The sequence below is a fragment of the Pseudorasbora parva genome, chromosome 20 (assembly GCF_024679245.1).
Source record: "Pseudorasbora parva isolate DD20220531a chromosome 20, ASM2467924v1, whole genome shotgun sequence".
Taxonomy (NCBI): Eukaryota; Metazoa; Chordata; class Actinopteri; order Cypriniformes; family Gobionidae; genus Pseudorasbora; species Pseudorasbora parva.
The window spans coordinates 39,046,302-39,065,768 of NC_090191.1; the positions used below are offsets into that span (position 1 = coordinate 39,046,302).

Sequence of the window (19,467 nt, forward strand, 5' to 3'; positions counted from 1 at the left end):
TGTGTATGTGTGTGTATACATACACACTATTACAAACATACGATTATTAGAGTAATCTGATCATATTTTTATGGACCTAAGTGCCTATAGGCCTTTGGTTCAAATAAAGTATCAAAAGCAGGTAATGTTATGGTTTTATTAAATGCAAAATATAATGCATGTACATCATGTATTATACCGAATGCCTGCTGAGAGCACCAGCTCTCGTCTTTCTGGTGATTGCTGTTGTTACACTTTACAGCATGATCAAATCCTTGTTTAATATTGTCCAAACAACATTTATTTCAAATGTCCTATTAATCTTTAATATTTGGCCATTTCCTGACAATAGAAAGGCTACAGTCGCTGTCATTTCTTGAATAAGAACATGTGGACATGAAATAATGCAACTCAGATCGAGGGTTTAAACTTTAAAATCTCAAACAATTTGCATATTTAACATAGGTATTGATTAGCTTGATGTCGTCATACTCAGATTCTATGAGTCCGATACTTCTCCATTGGCCTGTGAATATGGGGCGTTTGCAGGTATTTGGAAACTTGGGATGCAACGGTTCAGTTTTTATCACGGTTTTAGGTTCACGGTTTCAGTATGGTCTGGTATGTCCTATGTTCAGGGAAAAAAGGACTACTGTCAAATAAAAATAAAGAAAATAAGAACAAATAATCAATCTACAAGAACAGCAAATCAAATAAACAGTGCTCTTCAGGTCATCTAACACTATAGTTTTCAGGTACAGAAATTGAATAAAGTCAGAATCATTTGTAAAACAATATTGCAGTGTATAAATTAAATAAGATTTATCATTATTAATTATTAATTAAGTTACAAAAGCTATTCAGTCAAGAGCAGCGAGTGATTTCCTTGTGTTTTGTTGTTTGATTGACTGAGCCTGGTTTCTCCCAAGGTTTTTTTCTCTATTATGTCACCTGATGGAGTTTGGTTTCCTTGCCACTGTCACCACGTTGGCTTTGGCTTTTGGGTTGCTCAGTTGGGGACACTAAACTATATTACTTTCTATTAAATTCTGTTGCATTATTTTCCTGTCACCATTGTGAAGCTGCTTTGAAACAATCTGCATTGTTAAAAGCGCTATATAAATAAAGGTGACTTGACTTGATTAACAATAAAAACATGGACAGCGCAAATAAATTACTGTCACTTTAAACAGATAGATCTCGGCAGCCATTGACTACTATAGTGTGTGTGTGGGGTGGGGGTGGGGGTGGGGGGGTAGTTATCGTAGGTAGTTACTGGCTGCCGACATCTGGTTGGTCACAAACATTCTTCCAATTATCTTCCTTTGTGTTTAGCAGATGAAAGAAATTTATGCTGGTTTGGACCAACACTTTAAGTGTTGTAATTTTCATTTTTGGGTGAACTATACATTTAAGACATAATGCACTGATCCAGTACATACTAAACACAGTATGTTCTTTCTCAACTTTTTTGGACAGTATACCGTACATACATTTTCAATGGGACAGAAAGCTCTCATACTAAATATAAAATATCTTAAACTGTGTTCCGAAGATGAATGGCGGTCATTAATGACATAATTTCCATTTTTGGGTGAACTAACCCTTTAAGACATAACCTATTATGTTTGCTGGGATACTCGCCAAGACGGGTTTGTTGATATCATTTTTGTGTGAATTTGTCCTCAGACACAAAAGTACTCAAACTCAAAAGGTGCACACTTTGGATGAATGTACAAATCTTTTTACAGACAAACAGAATGAGTTTTTGTGTGGAGTATTATGGAGCCGCTCTGGGATGCAGGAAGAAACCTGTACGCATGTAAATAATCAAAGCTTTGTGCTTGAGTCTGAAATGTGCAGCGCATATATTATAATGCGATCAATAAAAAGCACTGTAAAAGGTTTTGCCCAAAACTCAACCCGGTCACGCTGAGATCATGAGACATATTTCACCTCTACGAGAAATAGTGTCATGTTCGCTCCTCACAACCCTAACACACACACACACACACACACACACACACACACACACACACACACACACACACACACACACATAACATATTGATTGATCACTCTATATTGATTGAGTTTTAATTGAACCGTGCTCCCCTGATGGTTATGGCCATGTTTCATTTTAGTGTTTTATTCTTGCATACACACTGTTTTCAACTACAGTAGATTCTTAATATCAAAACCGTGATGCATCAGAACATAATTTCAGCTTGTGTCTCATTGTGTGTCCTGCCGTCAGATTGCACATCTGCTCTAGCTGTAGTTAAACTTACACCAGCTGCTCATCTACATGAAGTCTTTGATATTGAGGTCAGCGAGAGGATCTTTAGAAGGGGGAGGCTTCCTGGGACTCTGGGCCATTCCTGGAGACATCTGTGGGGGAAACGCACACAAGACAGGAGCAATAATTAAGTACGTGTGTCTGCATTATTTTTCTAAATTACTATTATGATGTCTAAGTGAAAAATTCATCTGCATGCATGTCTAAAATACCGGTTGTCCAGGGGCTCCTGCTGCCGGAAACTGTGGCCTCATCATTGGTTGTTGGGCGGCCATCATCGGTGAGCCAGGCATCATGGGAGAAGCTCCTGCTCCAGACTGTCAATCACAGAGAGACACAGTAAGAGAAACAAACACATATGCCTGCACACACACACACACACACACACATACACATGAACACACACTCTTACCATGCTATATGGTGACGGGGATCCCATGACAGGACAGACCCCGAGAGGGGAAGTCTAACGGGGTGGGAGGGATGGGGGAGAAGGTTAACACCAAACAACACAGAACAGGACACCACCTGAACAAAATTACTCTAAAACACACACAAACACACACACACACACACACACACACACACACACATGGAAGGGAATCTGCACAGTGCACACACTACGATGGTGGTTAGCAGTTTGATTTGAGTGTGAATTTAAATCTTTGAGGAGGGATAAGCATGCATATATGTTTAGTATTATAATAACAAAAACAAAGACAGAAAGAAGAAAGCGGCTGATAAGCCAAAACAGATCTCAAGCTCTAAAGCGAGACTGAATCGGAAGCTACTGTTTGGCTTTGTTCACATTGCACACAAACACAATTGTATGTAAGATTAAGATTATGAATGTACAGTTTGATACATCCTTTTGTAAACAAATAATTCTCTAATAACCGGTGCAGTGGTAACAAAGAGCAATATCTATGTTAGGAGTATTTATTCATCTATGTTAACGTTAGTTCTTAAAAATAACAATGAAACAATAAAAGATACAACTTTTATTTTATTTTAATTTTAATGTATTAGTCAATTTTGAAATTAGCACTAAGATTAATAAACGCTTTAGAAGTATTTTTTTCAGTGTTTGTTCTTTATCTGATGTAGTTAACTAACGTTAACAAATGGAACCTTATTGTGAAGTGTTACCAGTGCAGTTTTTAATAAGTTAAAATGTCAAGAGTTTCAGTATTTTATCAACAAGTTCCATATTAGAAAGCTCCGCCTCTTTAGTCCAGTGGAGAGAAAAGCAAAGCTTGTGATTGGCTCCACGCCATGCTGCTCAAAGCCATGCGGCTCCACCCCCATGCTCCACATCTACAGAACAACACAACATTTACCATGGCAACGCCCCAGCTAGGGGTGGGTACCTGCGCTTGCCAGTTCGCCCCGCCAGCCGCTTCACCCCTGAGAGAGACAGACAGAAATAGAAGAGGAACACATACACAAATATGTGTTTTAAGAGGGCAAGAAAATATGGTGAAATCGAGAGTAGGACATTACGGTCTCTTACGGTTTCTGGTTTCCCATTGAGAAATCTGAAAGTACAGAAACAGAAATATGCATTTTTAGATTCTTAAAATTGTTAACTAGTCTTACACACTCTTAAAAATAAAGGTTCTAAAAGTAGGTTTGGGGTTTCATTCGACCCGGATCCTTTCAATTAACAGGTCTTGTGTATGAAGAACATCTTTTTCCACTATAAAGAACCTTTTGTGCAATGGAAAGGATCCTATGAATATACAGTTTCACACTCTTAAAAATAAAGGTTCTTTGTTGGCATTAATAAAATCTTCTTAGCATTAGTTAATGCACTTGTGAACTAACATGAACAAACCATGAACTGCTGGATTTATATTAAGTAACGTTAACAAAGATGAACAAATACAGTAACACATGTACTGCTCATGTTTAGTTAATGTTAGTTATACAGTCATTAACTAATGAAACCTTATTGTAAAGTGTTACCAAGAATATTAACATCCACTGAACATTTTCAATGAATGCACAAAAGTTTCTTTAAGTGAAAAGATTTTCCTTATTAAAAAAAGTTTATCAAAATGGTTATTTAAAGACCTAAATCAAGACCTCCGTTCATCTTCAGACACAGTTTAAGATATTTTAGATTTAGTTCGAGAGCTTTCTGTCCTTTGAATGTAAGTGCATGCACACTATACTGTCCACGTCCAGAAGGTAATGAAAACATCATCAAAGTAGTCCATATGTGACATCAGTTGGTTAGTTAGACTCTTTTGAAGCATTGAAAATACATTTTGGTCCAAAATAACAAAAAATACGACTTTATTCAGCATTGTCTTCCCTTCCGTGTTCCTCAAATAAAGATTCAAACGGTCGTGAATCAGCGGATTGATTCGTGATTTGTGATTCGTATCGCCAATGTCACGTGATTTCAGCAGTTTGCCATTTTGACACGGGATCCAAATCATGACCGTTTGATTCTTTATTTGAGGAACACGGAAGAGAAGACAATGCTGAATAAAGTTAGTTGTTTAATAAAGTAAAGAAAGTTGGACCAAAATGTATTCTCGATGCTTCAAAAGAGTCTAACTAACCAACTGATGTCACATATGGACAACTTTGATGATGTTTTCATTACCTTCTGGACGTGGACAGTATAGTGTGCATACACTTACATTCAAAGGACAGAAAGCCCTCGGACTAAATCTAAAATATCTTAAACTGTGTTCTGAGGATGAGCGGAGGTCTTACGGGTGTGGAACGACATTAGGGAGTCATTAATGAAAGAAATTTCTATTTTTGGGTGAACTAACCCTTTAAGAAACAGATTTTTTTGGCTGAATTTATGATTTTGAAGTAAACCAAGTTAAAAACAGATATGAACGTACTGCTGGCCATGTTGGCCATAGCTGAGTCCAGGTCTCCTCCCATGGGTTTGACCGGTGAGTTGGTCATGGGTGACGCTCCTGTTGCATGAGGAGCCATAGCTGGCATGAGCATATCACCCATTCCATCGAAAGCTTAACAGGGAGTGAAGAGTAAGACAAACACAGTGAGCTTGTTTTTCAGATCATAGTAAGGAAACAGGAGCTAAACCGAATGCTATCAACCCTCATGCAGGGTATATCGCTATGGCAACCGGCACAAGAAGAATCTTGTCTACACCAGACGCGAACGGCACAATGCGACAAAAGCAAAAGAAACCCGTTATAATCAGTGATGTTGTCTACACTGGATGTGACACGACACAACAAATTCTGAAGCCCCGTTCTATTGCTGACATACTTTAGGTGATCTCGCTTCTTCTGATTTGAAAAAACAAATGGATTTGCAATGGTTGCATTTGTAACTTTTGTTGTGTACAATGGTCACATCCGGTGTAGGCATGGGCTGTGTCTGAAATCGCCCCTTATACCCTTAAATATGGCACTATTTTGAGGGGACAGCCGTTTGTAGTGGTGCCTGAAACCATATAGTGGACATTATCACGTGCACTCATTCAATCCCATAATGCAATGCAACGCAATAATGCGTGTACAACTGCTAGAGAATACCCACAATGCACTGCGAGGGTGGTGCCGAACTGCTTTTCCAAACCGCTGGTTAAATGTGGGCACATCGTAATATCCAGCATAAGTATAAATTCCTTTATAATTGATTAAATAGTGGAATTAAGGTTTATACATGCTAGTTTCCATGACAGAGTTCAAGATTAATCTTTTCATTACTACTGGAGTTGCCAGTTTGCTAAGTTTCAAATTATCATTAAATCGCAAGCACATACTATGCAAAAGCAGCAGCCCTTCTGATGCACTCAGTGTCTGGATTCACTCACTCGTTTTCATTCACTCCTTCAAGTGGATTATATTAGTGGAGTAATGTAGGGAATGAGTGTATAGGGGCGATTTCGAACACAGCTATGGTGTAAGAATGAGAGCGGGAAGAAAGAGAGCTGAGCGATATCAAGATATAAGGCACACCATGACTACACTAACACACGGGCACATTAAACATTCATTCAATAACATTTGACATCTTTGAAACACCTGAAGTGTAAGACCTGTTTCACACAGCATGCATAAGCAGCACTTACTACTACAAAAAGCTTGCTTTGTGCCTTTTATATTGACACTAAAAACTGGCTCAATACTGCAAAATCATATTTTTCCACAGGGTTTCTATCAGTAAGAGTGCTATTTATGTGCATGTAGCTGCATGTGGAATTAAGCCTGACATCCATCTTTTTTTCTTTCTTTTTTTGTAATGGGTGATTAATTCCCTCTATTATTTTATGCTGCTCTATTGCAAAAGATTGGGTTGATATATAGGGTTATATTGCATATATCGCAAAAAATTCTGCCCACTAAATGGCAAAAATAGGATCTGGAAACATTATTCACCACTGCTTACGCATATGATGTGAAACAGGCCTAAACTAACCTACATATTGAGCACTGATTTTTAATTTAAAAAGAAAACTTTGCTACCATTATTTACACGCACACGTTAACGCACAGGATCTCACAAACTTTCATTCTTCCCCTTTTCCTAGCTTGTTTAGCTTGTTTCAGTTTTCACTGAAGCCCTATTCTGCAATGCAGCAGTGCACTGTGGGATTGCAGCCGGTGTAGGAGCATCAGAACTCACCAGTAGCACAGGAGGAAGCAAGCAATGACCCAAGAGCCAGATGGATGGAAAGAGATATGGAAAATGAAGAAAAAAATGATAAAAAGAGGGAATTTGACATTGGAAAAAGAACATTTGAAAGAGAACATGATCAGGAAGAAGAAAGTGTCGTCAAGCAGAAGAAACAGATTGGATGAGCACAAAAGAGAGTGAGTGAGTGAGTGAATGAGAGAAAAGAGAGAGCAGAATTAAGCAGCAAGGCATTGGGAAAAAGGCTTTCTCAATCCATGTAGAGCTGAGGTGAACATAAACGCCACGCATGAGAGAAACAGATGGAAAAACTGATCTCATCTCAACATGTCAGTATCACAACATGTCTAACATGTCTAGACTTGATACACAGCACACACACACACACACACACACACACACACATCACTAAACTGACATCAACACAATTTTTCCTCGGTGTATTTGTTATTTTAACAAAGCAGAGGTAAACACCTTAAACACCATGTTAAAATGACAAATACACCAAGGAAAAATGTGTACATATAAATATTATATATATATATATATATATATATATATATATATATATATATATATATATATATATATATATATATATATATATATATGAGAACTCAAATTAAGATATCTCATAGCTTAATTTGAGTTCTCATTTATGTTCAATTGAATAAATTAGAATCCAAGCACTTGTGAGATTACAAAGGTCTTTTCTCTGAATAAAATCTGGTAGGAGAAGTCACAATGAAACGTAAGTAGGGACAGATCTTTTCTTCCGTATCAAGTAGGACTTAAATCAGAGTGTAATAGATTATCAAAACAATAAAAATAAAATGGCCAGGGACTTCTAGTTCTAGGCATCAGTTGTTGATTAAATGTTAGGATCTGGGCGTGGCTCTCAAAAGTGGACGAATTAAAAATGTTAAGGTGGGGTTTAAGCGGACTAAATGATTGGAGAAGTACTACATACGTCACCAGAGAGAAGTCTTCACCAGTTATGACTTTTTGATTAACTGAATGAAACGTACTGTATGCATGGACGAATTGTTCACAATAAGATCTAAAACATGTATGTATAAAATGGGATTTTCATTTCATGCTGACTTTAAAGGTGCACTGTGTACATTTTTGCAAATTGCAACCGGCCACCGTTCACCCCTCCCTTTCGAAGCACATTGGAAAGCTACGGTGGCCAACACAGGACAAAGACGTCATGATCTGAGACAGCAGAGAGTGACTAGCACTCTGTAGAGCAGTTTGTCCATTTAGGGCTACTGTGGAAACATGACGGCGCAAAATGGCACCTTCACTGTAAGGGAACCCGCGGTGTATGGAGATAGAAATGGCTCATTCAAGTTAATAAAAACATAACGGTATGTAAGGTCTTTCTAAGCCACTGAAAACAGTTATGTATATTATATTGCCTTTCTGTCAATAGATTCTCCTAAATATTACACAGTACACCTGTAAGTGCATGATTTGCTCTCCATCTAATCTCATTGCTTTGATTGGAAGATCTGATTTGTGATTTATCTTTCCTAAGGGTATGTGAACATGCTGCAGTTTCCATGCTATGGACTATGAAGATTGAAAACGTGACAGATTTGAACAATGGAAGAAACCGTGAAAATGACAGGAAGAAAAAAACAATGAGGGCGGCAGGTGACATACCCGACATCAGATCTCCTCCTCCGGTTGCTGCGGCCGGGGCGGCTGGTTTGGCCTCACCAGCACCCGCGGATTCTGATTCATCCACGCAGCATGAGGGTAAAAGAGTGAGTGAGTGAACCAAAGCCATTACACTGAGAGTCAAGCCCAGAGAGAGAGAGAGAGAGAGAGAGAGAGAGATTGTTATCACCCAGCTAACAGAACTTATGTACAAATATTCTTCTAGTAATGTTAATAGAATGTTCGTTTGAAGTTATCTGAACATTCTCAAAACATTAGCACAAAAACATTTATACATCATTTATGGAACTTTTTAATTTTTAATTTTAGTTGGACGTTCGTCTAAAGTTTTTAAAATGTTACTACTTTTTAGTTTCAGATGCTTCAGAGAACATTCAAAGGTTGCGTTCCTATAATGATAGCAGAATTATAAAATGGAACATTCCCCTAATGTTGTCTCTAACATTCATATGACCAAGATTTTATTTATTTTTTTACTTTAAAGGGGCTATATGAAGAATGCAGAAACCCTTGATATTAGCAACACCGGTGGCCATTAAGTGAACTGCAGCCACAACTTTGCGCTCGCACTTGAGCACATGTAACATGCAAGAGACTGAACGTTATTCAAGTGTAAGGGTTGAGGGTTGTTTTGGCAACAAAAGTGGGACCAACACAATATTAGTAATATTAGCATCATAATGTTATGCCTGATCTGGCTATACGAGACTATAGTTTGAATTAAACTTTTTCTTTGCATGACACATTGACATTACAGTACAGAATAGCTTTTCTGCATTATCCTAAACATTGGATAAGCATTCATTTAGTGTCATAAAATGAAAGAGAGGCTCTTGGGATCACGTGTAAATGTCACATCCTTTTGATATGAAGATCTCGAGTCTGTCATAGATGACATCAGGGAAGGTCTTGTTTTTTTTGTTTCGTTACAAGCTGTTCACACATTGGCAATAAAAAAAGCCACTAATACATTAAAATTCTTACGTATAGCCCCTTTAAAAATACTGGAAAGTTCAGAGAACATTAACAAGTAACGTTTCCATAACTTGGGAACGTGAGTAAAACGTTCTTAGAACATTTGTGTTAGCTGGTCACGCAAATAAAAGCCACAAATGTGTTTAGAACCACAAAAGCACACACATACACCTTATTAAAGTCACTCCTTCCTGTCAGGTCAGGGAATCTCTCACAACTGCTGTCTGGTGTCCATCAACCATCAGAACAGCTTTATTTCCCAATAACAGAATCCACAGCAACCATCTGAGCAAGACATGCAAATCAAACCATTGCAAATCATGCACACTGGGGTTGTTTACCAACCCCCAAACAGGTCCAGATTTGCCCCACTGTCTGGCCAGCTCATGGGGGCAGATAGAGCAGCGGCAGGAGGACGAAACACATCTGGAGCACAGGAACGAGTTTAGTTGACATCTAACACCCTACTCATTTAACATCCATTAATTGAAGAGCAACTTTTAGCATGTTAAGGAACAATAAAATATCACAACTGAGCCCTGAAGATGCATAAGTGTTAGGCCAGAACCTGTTTACTTCATATATGAAAAGCCTAAGGGTACAAGAGAAAATAAATACGTCTTTAAGTGGGGATAATGTAACTAATGGGCCTTGGAGACATTTCAAGAAAAACAGATTGGGAAAGAAAAGAAGTGAAGGGGGTGAGGGAGCGTGTCGGACAGACAGTTCCATTGACCGCCCCAGGAGAGAAGTATATTTGGCTCACTTTGAGCAGTCAAGGGCAGAATGGAGGGAAAACAATGTACAAGCGAGGCTGGGAATGAGTGGATGGATGTACTGCAGCGTGTACCTGCTGAAAACAGGTCTAGACTGGGGTTAGGGTCTGTTTTGGGAACAGATGAATCTGGCATGGGATCAAAAAAACCTAAAAACAAGAGGACATTTATAAAGACAGACATAAACAAATCATATTAATACAATACACAACACAAACCAAACCAAAAAGAACAAAAGCTTAAACATAAAAGGAGATTTAAAATATTGGGATTAAAAAAACAGTGATGCCAGTAACGCGTTACTCTGATCTGGCTACTTTTTTCCAGTAACGAGTAATCTAACACGTTACTATTTCCAAACCAGTAATCAGATTAAAGTAATTTATCTAAGCCACTGTGAGTTACTATTTTAGTCATTTTCACAAAAAAAAAGTTTGCTTTCTTCTTGCATCTCGGGAGATTTTTTCAGGAAATATTTTTTAATTTCAACTTAAAATGTCAGGAGATACAATTTTGACCTGACTTTTAAAAATGCACTTCCAATAAAATGAGTGTTGGCAAAAGCAGTTGTCATTTCTATGTTGAGGCGTCAGGGGTGTTGTTGGCAACTGCTAAATGTAACTAATAAAGTACCTTGCAATCTTACTTAGTTACTTTTAAAATCAAGTAATCTGTAAAGTAACTAAGTTACTTTTTAAAGGAGTAATCAGTAATCAGATTACTTTTTCAAAGTAACTGTGGCAACACTGACCAGCAAACAGGTCTATCGTCGGTGCTGGGGAAGCATCGCTAGTGGTGGTGGAGACAGATGGCTGGCCAGTAGTGGGCGCCACTGAGCTAAAGAGCGCATTACTGTCCTCTACTGGCTGCAGGGAGAACAGGTCCAACTGAAGGGAGTTATCAGCAGAACCAGCCGCAGGAGCAAAGGGATCTATGGTGGAGAAAAGGGTGAACGAAAAACATCTTCACGGCTCTGAGGCTGTTGTCATTTATTATATCCACCTTATTTTGCAAAGCAGGAATTTGCTATTTTCTGTGAATGTGCGAGACTACAGATTCATTAACACTACCCTGCTAACAAAACTTTATAATGTTTTGCTAGCATTCCCATTAAGTTACGAATGTTCAAAAAAAAACATTTTTTCTTGTATGAATGAATGTTAAAGGCACAATATGTAAGATTTTTGTATTAAAATATTCAAAAACTAGAACAATGTTACATATTTTGTTGACTGGTGGACCGTGTCCATGCGTCGCCTAATAAATTATATCATACCCGCGTTACCCTCGATTTCGGGTTTTATTTTGTAGACACTATGAAAACATCAAAGACACTTTAATATATGATGTGTTTTATTAGACAGGTGAGCAGCTGTTTGGAGACATTCATCGACAGAAAACTGATCATTGTTCTACAGCTCAACACAGTTCGTTTTATTTTTTAAATGTTTTTCTTGATTTACCACGAGCACCATGTTTTACCATGGCTAATATCCATCTAGCTCACTGCAGTGTGAACAAGTGTCTCATAGTTGCTATTGAGCGAACGCACAGAGTATAGCATAACTTTCAACACACTCAGATGTATCTAATATGATAAAGCAGCGCAGTGTTACCTCACATACGCATGAGCGTAAGAAGCGGACGCGCTCGTCTGCGGCAGAATAAAAGCTCTGCGAAATCAAGGCATCATCAAGACATGCCTTTGTTTTGAATACGTGGCCTCTAGCGGTGATAAATGTCATATTCTGGCTTTACCGAAACATTACATTTAATTATTCTTCAAACATTAATGTTATTTTTGAATGTTCTCTATCTAAAGCAAACAGTAACATTTAAAAACATGAACTAAACATTTACTGAAACGTTCAGAATTTCTTTTACATGAACGAATCAATGTATAAATTACGATTTTGAGAACATTATTAAAGACCAGATAACTTTAAACGAACATTATATTAACGTTACAATAACTTTGAGAGAACCTTCGGAGAATGTTCCCTTTAAACAGAATATAAAGGTGTAATTTTGAATAAAACTAAGTGTTTATGATTATGATAATGAATTAAAACAATGTGATGACAAATAACAGTTTGCGACATCATAGTAGTTTTTAGTTTTTGTACATTTAAAATAACTGGAAGCGAATGACACTGGAAGCCTTGCACATTCAAGTTACAAATAGCCGCACCTGCTCTTATATGAAAAATAAGGTGGAGAAAGTCGCCCTGAGGATGAAAATTCAGAGGAGGAAGAATGAGAAAGAAAAAAGAAGAACTCTCCTTTCTTTGTGGAATTCAGAGCTGAGTGTTGTGTTTCTAACAAAACGACATCTCGTTCTCCCCACCAGAGAACTGAACTGCAATCTTCAAAGACTATTGCCCTAGCAACAGAGATAGCAATCTCCACGGCAACACCGATGCCCAGTCGAAAAGCTCAACATTGACCAGCTGAGGCTTCATTGAGGTACAGCTTGCAGGAGAGGCTTTGCGGTTCTTAAAAACGGTAAATAAAAACAATCACAAGCAAACACTGTCTCTCTCTCTCTCTCTCTCTCTCTCTCTCTCTCTCTCTCTCACCTATTATGTACCAACATTCATACACAAAAATGTGCTCGAACTGTTGTCACCCACCAGTTGCTGCGTTGCCATCGGCAGCAGGGGTGGGCGTGGCTGCTGTGGCCCCACCCTCTGCAGCAGCTGTTTCAGCCGCAGGGGCCGCAAACACATCTGGAGTACCGTACACAAGGGCCAAAGGGTCGATGAAGGGTTGAGGAAAGGATGAGAGGAGGGGAGGAAATAGAGAGCAGATAGCATAGAGAGAAAGAAAGAAACGACAGACTTCAGTGTCATGCAAAGTTCCGAAAAAAAGACGTTTTGCGTTAGAAGTACAGCATACTTAAAATAACATGCACTCTTAAAAATAAAAGCAGAACCTTCACCATCCATAGAACCTCCGACTGCACAAAAGGTTCTTTAGATGATTAAAATGTTCTTCACACTAAGAAAATCATGTGTTTTTTAAATCTATTGACTAAAAGTTTCTATGATGAACAATAAATGGTCCTTATAGCATCGCTCTGTAAACACCCTTTTTGAACCTTTACTTTCAAGAGTGTGCTATATAATAATTCAGACCGATTTTGTTAAATGGATAGTTCTCCCAAAAATGAAAATTCTGTCATCATTTACTCTCCATCAAGTTGTTCCAAACCTTTAAGAATCTATTTCTTCTGCTGAACACAAAGGAAGATATTTGCAAGAATGTTTGTATATAAGCAGATTTTGGACCCCATTGACTACCATAGTAGGGAAGAAAATACTATGGTAGTCAATGGGGGCCAAGATCTGCTTGGACACAAACATTCATCCAAATATCTTCCTTGGTGTTCAGCAGAAGAAAGAAATTCATACGAGTTTGGAAAAACTTGACGGAGAGCAAATGATGACAGAAATTTCTTTTTTGAGTGAACTATCAATTTAATACTGAATATTCGTTACCCATTTTACTTTAGTAACATGGCATGATTTACAGGATATTGAACCATACGAAAGTAGGATTGAACCTAATCTTATCATTGAATTATTATTAAATTTAAATTATTAAGTTATATATTTAAAGTCAAATTTTAAAGATTTTAGATCTTTAAAATATATGGCTGCATTACTCACATAATGATTACTAAATATCTGTTGATTAACATTTACTAACTGCATGTGTAGCCTAACTGATGGCAACCCTTAAAAAGAGCTTTTTTCTTTTTAACTCTTTCCCTGCAAGCTTTTCATGTTTTCACTGTTATACTGTAGGGTAGGGCTGGGCGATATGGAGCAAAAAATATATCTCGATATATTTTGCTATATCTCGATATACGATATATATCTCGATATCTTTACAGGAAAAATAACCCCCTAAAAACTACAGCAAAAACAAATATGCCAAATACCACAAATTCTTTTTTATTTATTTTTATTGAAGTGCAAAGAGGTAGTCAGTTCATGTTGGAACAAAGTGCTTTTGCAACATTTAAAAAAAACTCCCTGATTACATAAATAATAATAATTTAACTGTAAAAGAAAATAAATAATATTGCCTTCTTTTCATTTATTTCATGCTTTTAACAGTAAAACAGTAAGCATTTTGCAGAAAGATTGGGGCATGACTGAGATATTAATAAACTGATTTTGTCATAACACCATTTCCTGTTAAATTTGTATCAAAATTCAAACAGTGATGTCTGTCATGAGTTTGACAAAATTCAAACTCATCATGCAGATCATGTAGGCTACACATGAGCTGAATTTCACTTCTTTTCCAGTTACAGAACGAAATATGAATGTCAGAAGGTAGGCTATATGATAATATGATACAGTACAACTTGCAGAAGAGCACCGCGTGTCTCAGGACACCCTGGATGTCGCGTTTTTCCCTCTCATGAATAGACCAATTCATCATAATCCCGTGATAAAGCTGACAAAATAATGATAGTAATGATATTGCAATACTTTTTAAATGTTTTCAAATGATATGCGATCATTTTGACATTTTAACAGAAAACCATGCGATCAGTTAGACACAGATCATAAACTGGCATGATTGCGACTGAGAGTGCATCTCGCACCAATAGTGTCAATCGCCTGACTGTGGGTGAAACTTGCGATTTGAACTATGATGAAAATTAATATTTCTTTATGAATTTTAACAAGCAGTTGTGTTAGAAGGAAAACATGGTCTCAAAACGGAGTCCTGAACAACGCGCGCGCTTGTCAACATGATAACTAATCCTCACCTGGTTGTGGAAGCAGCCGTACGAGACAACACGCGAGGGGAGGGGGAACAAAAGCAAGAGGCGGGAGGCGCGCGCGAGCGGGGACGAGCACAGCACAGGGAAGGCAACCAAGCAAAGTGGCGGAATCAGAATTAAATATAAACAATATATCGATATATACGATATGTCCAAATCCATATCGAGTTGAAAAAATATCTCGATATATTTTAAATATCGAGATATCGCCCACCCCTACTGTAGGGGGTGCTATAACTCATCTTCTGAAAAAGTAGAGAATCTTTGGATCAAAACAGGTCAAAAAAGAAGTAGAAACAAGTGATAAAAGCATTGCTTAAGCATGTTGTAGGCTTTGGGGGGAAAATAAACATTTTATGAACAAACTTTTATGAAAATTAAGTGTTGAAAAAAAATAATACAAATGCTAGAATTAAATGGGCTTTTTTTGTTTAAAAGCAGAGGGTCTGTCCTTTCCTTTGATATATTGCATGTGCAATACAACAAAATATTCTGGAGGCCATGACATTTTTGTGAAAATGATCAAGAATGCTGGCGGTGTCAGGGAAAGAGTTAACAGAACTTGCTCTAGGAACATGTTAGAAAGTAAAATGGGTCAGTTTTATTGCTGACTTTAAACCTGAATGTAAAACTATAAATGAAAACCTGATTAATCTTAATGTGCTGTCTGCAAATGCAGCTACACATAAGAATAATCAAATGACTAATATTCAGATACGTAATTGTAATACACAAGATCGTGTGGAGCATTGATTGACTGCAACATGGAAGATATAATGCAAAAAAAAAAGGAAACAAGCAGCTCTATTACAGACAGAAATGGAGCATTGATGGCTACGGACTTCACAAATCACAAAATGAAACAGCACAAACTGGGATTTTGATCTGAGCTTTAAATTCTGTGCTGGGTTGTTCCTCTATTTCAGAATGTGGCACAGCCTTTTCTCCCAGAAAAAATCTTCTTAAGGAAGAAACCTAACTACTGACCTCCGAGGAGATCCGCTGAGCCGGAGGAAGCACCGGCAGCGGAAGGAGGAGGAGCCAAAGAAACGGCTGCCTCAGCGGCTGTGGTGGTGGGCGTGGCTGAGGAGTTGGAGTCTACGGCAAGGGTTGGGTCAGGAAGGAGAGTCTCTGTAGTAAGGGAACCCATTTCTGCATAGCCACGCCCCCCAGCAGACCAATATAAACACAACGTAAATAAACATAACCAGGAAAGGAACCAAAGGAGAGGGCAAGAGCATAGGAGAGAGAGAGAGAGAAAGATTCTACTGAGCAAAGACTGAGGGATTGACACAGAGATGTTAAATGGATTGATTCGCACTCTAAAAGGGCATCTTGTAATATATAGGACGGTCATATGGTAATTTCAATTTCCCAGATGAACTATAACAAGTGTTCTAAAGGTTTATTACAATGGATGAGACATTTAACACATCAAATCACATGAAAACACATCTAACATAAAAAGAAAAGCCAACAGCGCTTACCTGACCCGAGCAGATCTGATGTGACAGAGGCCCATCGAAGACAGAGAAAAAGAGATCTGGTTATCAAATGAAGTCATGCATTCATTAAGAGTTTATAATGAGGAATGTAAAACAGGTGCTTTACAAGAGGAAGTTTGTGTATTAAAGGTCTCGTGTTTTAGGTTGTGTTCTGGACAGTGCCATATTATTTTGGGTTTGCAGCAATTTTGGTTTTGTCATGAGGTAATATGAAATGAAAATAGATCCAATTTACTTTATTAAAGAGGCCAAATTATGCCATTTTTCAACATAATGGTTTTGTTTCGGAGTCTACTGGAAAAGGTTTTCATGCTTGAATGTTTAAAAACATAATTTTTCTCATATTCTCCATTGTTGCAGCTCATCTCTTCTCAGTCAGTAATTTTCTGTTTAGTTCCGGTCTCTATGAAGCTCTGATTGGTTGGCTGGATAAATGTGTTGTGATTGGTCAAGCGCACGTCGAGCCTGTTTTGGAAATGTCCTGCCCCTTAACATAACAGTGAGTTTGGACACACTACTAACTAACTCAACAGGCTCCGCCCATTTATTCTGTGGATGCCTTGGGCGGGAATTATTTAAATGAGGAATATCGTGACGTGTTTGTTCCAGAAGAAAACTCGTAAAGGTGTTTGAGGGAGTTCAGAAGCAGTGAGCAGCTGTGCACTAATATAGAGAATAACTCCTATATGCTTTTTATGCTTAAATAGCAACATTACACACAAAAAGAAAGTTGAAAATAAGCATAATAGGACCTCTTTAAAAAAAAAACTTTTCCTTGGTACATGTTATTGCAAATGTTCTCTTCATAATTTTTAATCAAACAGCATTTCAGCAAACTTTTCTTTATGGCTGATATCATTGAGAACACATTCATGATTTTATCAGTCATCCCGATGGATTTTCTTGCAGGATGACCTGTTTTACTCTAAAATATGTCACATTACAGAAGTGAAATGGGTTGTGAATGCTGTTTCATGTTAAGATTAATTATTATCATAAATATTTTATGGTTTAATATTAAAGTAACCCAATTTGAGCCCTCTGGCACATATAATGTAATATCTTTGAGTCCTCAGCATAGCCGTGCGTCTGAGCTTACTCCTTCGGAAAAGGACATTGGTTTTGGTTTGGTCTCCAGAATTCACATGTTGTGTGTATGTGTGTGTATGTGTGTGTTTAGACTGTACCTCCCCAAGATGTGGGAGCAGCTGATGCTCCTCCTGCAGAAGGTCCAGAGGACGACAATGGGTCCAGATCCAGAAGAGAACTACAGTAAGATAGACACACACTTTTATAAACTTTTGAAAGCTGTATAGCTCGGATATTATCTTTTGTTCTGATACGCATTTTTTATCCGACAGGAAGCGAGGTTACATGGTTCACTCACTCAGTGGCAGTTTCGGCAGCAGGTGTGGCCTCAGGGCGCGGTGGCTCCAAAGTGGGGACGCCAGCAGCAGATTTGGCGGGAGTGGAGGTTGGAGACACATTATTGGTGGGTGATCCCTAAAACATAACACAGAGCTACAGGTTACACATATGTGTGTGACATTCATGAACAAAATTAAAAAAAAACAATAAAGTGCCGACTTACCTTTGTGGGTGACCTGAAGGACACAAGCAGAGATATTGAGATTAATTTATATAAAAACGAACAAAACTGATGAAAATGATAATGAGATTTTTTAAAGCATACTCACCCTTCCCTGAACAAACCATTGCAGCAGGAGAAAAATAACATATTTTAGGATTCATATTTATTTTAGAGACCTTCTATTTTTTATCCAAAGAGACGCACGGTACAATAACTGCAGAGACAACCCATGGTTGGCAAAAATGATTTCACCAAGTAAAATATGTTCCTAGATAAACATTCCAATCAAGCAATCACATTTAAGTTTACAGTTTATGTCAAGTTTAGACTTAAAACCAGAGTTAAGTGCTTTGATTTCAGTGTTATAACATTTCCCTCTGATTTTAGAGATATGTTATGGGTAGGTTTAAGGAAAAGGAAAAGGGTTAAGGGATGGTTCACCCAAAAATGAAAATTAGCCCATGATTTACTCACCCTCAAGTCATACTAGGTGTATACGACATTCTTATTTCAGACAAATAAAATCAGACTGGTATTAAAAATGTCTTGAATTATAATGGCAGTGAATGGTTATGGTTAAGTCCATAAAAGTGCATCTATCCATCATATAACTGCTCCACACGGCTCCGGGAGGCTAATAAAGGCCTTTTGAAGGACAGTGGCGTGTTTGTGTAAAATATTTAAAACTTTATAGACTAAAATAACCGACTTCCGATGGAAAGCCGTGCGCAAGTCGACTTGTGCTAAAAGAGTAATCCTTAATGCAGTGTACAAGAGCAATGCAAGCTTTGACGCCTCTTCGCTTCAAATGGCCTTTATTAACCCCCTGGAGCCGTGTGGAGCAGTTATATGATCAATAGATGCATTTTTATGGACTTCAAAAACGAAACAACAATTCACTGCCATTATAAAGCTTGGATTAGCCAGGACTTTGTAATATAACTCCAATTGTATTCGTCTGAAAGAAGGATGTCATATACATCTAGGATGACTTGAGGGTGAGTAAATCATGGGCTAATTTTCATTTTTGGGTGAACCAACCCTTTAGGACTATGTTTTCAGACAGGAATGTTGTTCCAGGATCAACTTAACATGTCTTACTTGGCAAAATCACAGTGGCTAGCCATGGTTATGTGCCTTGCTCAGGCTTCTCCATCAAATCTAGCATGCAACATTTGATTCAGATGTTCAGAGTTACTTCTCGTCTGACATTT

At 37.9% G+C, this 19,467-nt stretch overlaps 1 protein-coding gene and 1 long non-coding RNA gene across 2 annotated transcripts in view; one reads left to right on the forward strand and one right to left on the reverse strand.

The window, feature by feature from the left end:
* Positions 1-19,467, reverse strand: part of snap91b (synaptosome associated protein 91b) — a 34,276-nt gene that overhangs the window by 1,168 nt on the left and 13,641 nt on the right. Inside the window, exons 10-23 of the mRNA XM_067428350.1 lie at positions 18,360-18,365; positions 18,254-18,266; positions 18,050-18,165; positions 17,850-17,929; positions 16,645-16,659; positions 16,145-16,309; positions 12,987-13,082; positions 8,585-8,656; positions 5,146-5,277; positions 3,792-3,816; positions 3,619-3,685; positions 2,691-2,744; positions 2,491-2,595; positions 2,271-2,370 (exon numbers count right to left, since the gene is read on the reverse strand). Coding sequence (XP_067284451.1) covers positions 2,284-2,370; positions 2,491-2,595; positions 2,691-2,744; positions 3,619-3,685; positions 3,792-3,816; positions 5,146-5,277; positions 8,585-8,656; positions 12,987-13,082; positions 16,145-16,309; positions 16,645-16,659; positions 17,850-17,929; positions 18,050-18,165; positions 18,254-18,266; positions 18,360-18,365 — 1,033 coding nt within the window. The 3' untranslated portion in view covers positions 2,271-2,283. The remainder of the gene's footprint in view (positions 1-2,270; positions 2,371-2,490; positions 2,596-2,690; positions 2,745-3,618; positions 3,686-3,791; positions 3,817-5,145; positions 5,278-8,584; positions 8,657-12,986; positions 13,083-16,144; positions 16,310-16,644; positions 16,660-17,849; positions 17,930-18,049; positions 18,166-18,253; positions 18,267-18,359; positions 18,366-19,467) is intronic.
* On the forward strand, positions 5,284-12,863 carry LOC137049731 (uncharacterized). Its single transcript, XR_010899692.1, has 3 exons — positions 5,284-7,242; positions 8,457-8,688; positions 12,704-12,863. It is a non-coding gene; the product is annotated as an uncharacterized lncRNA (long non-coding RNA).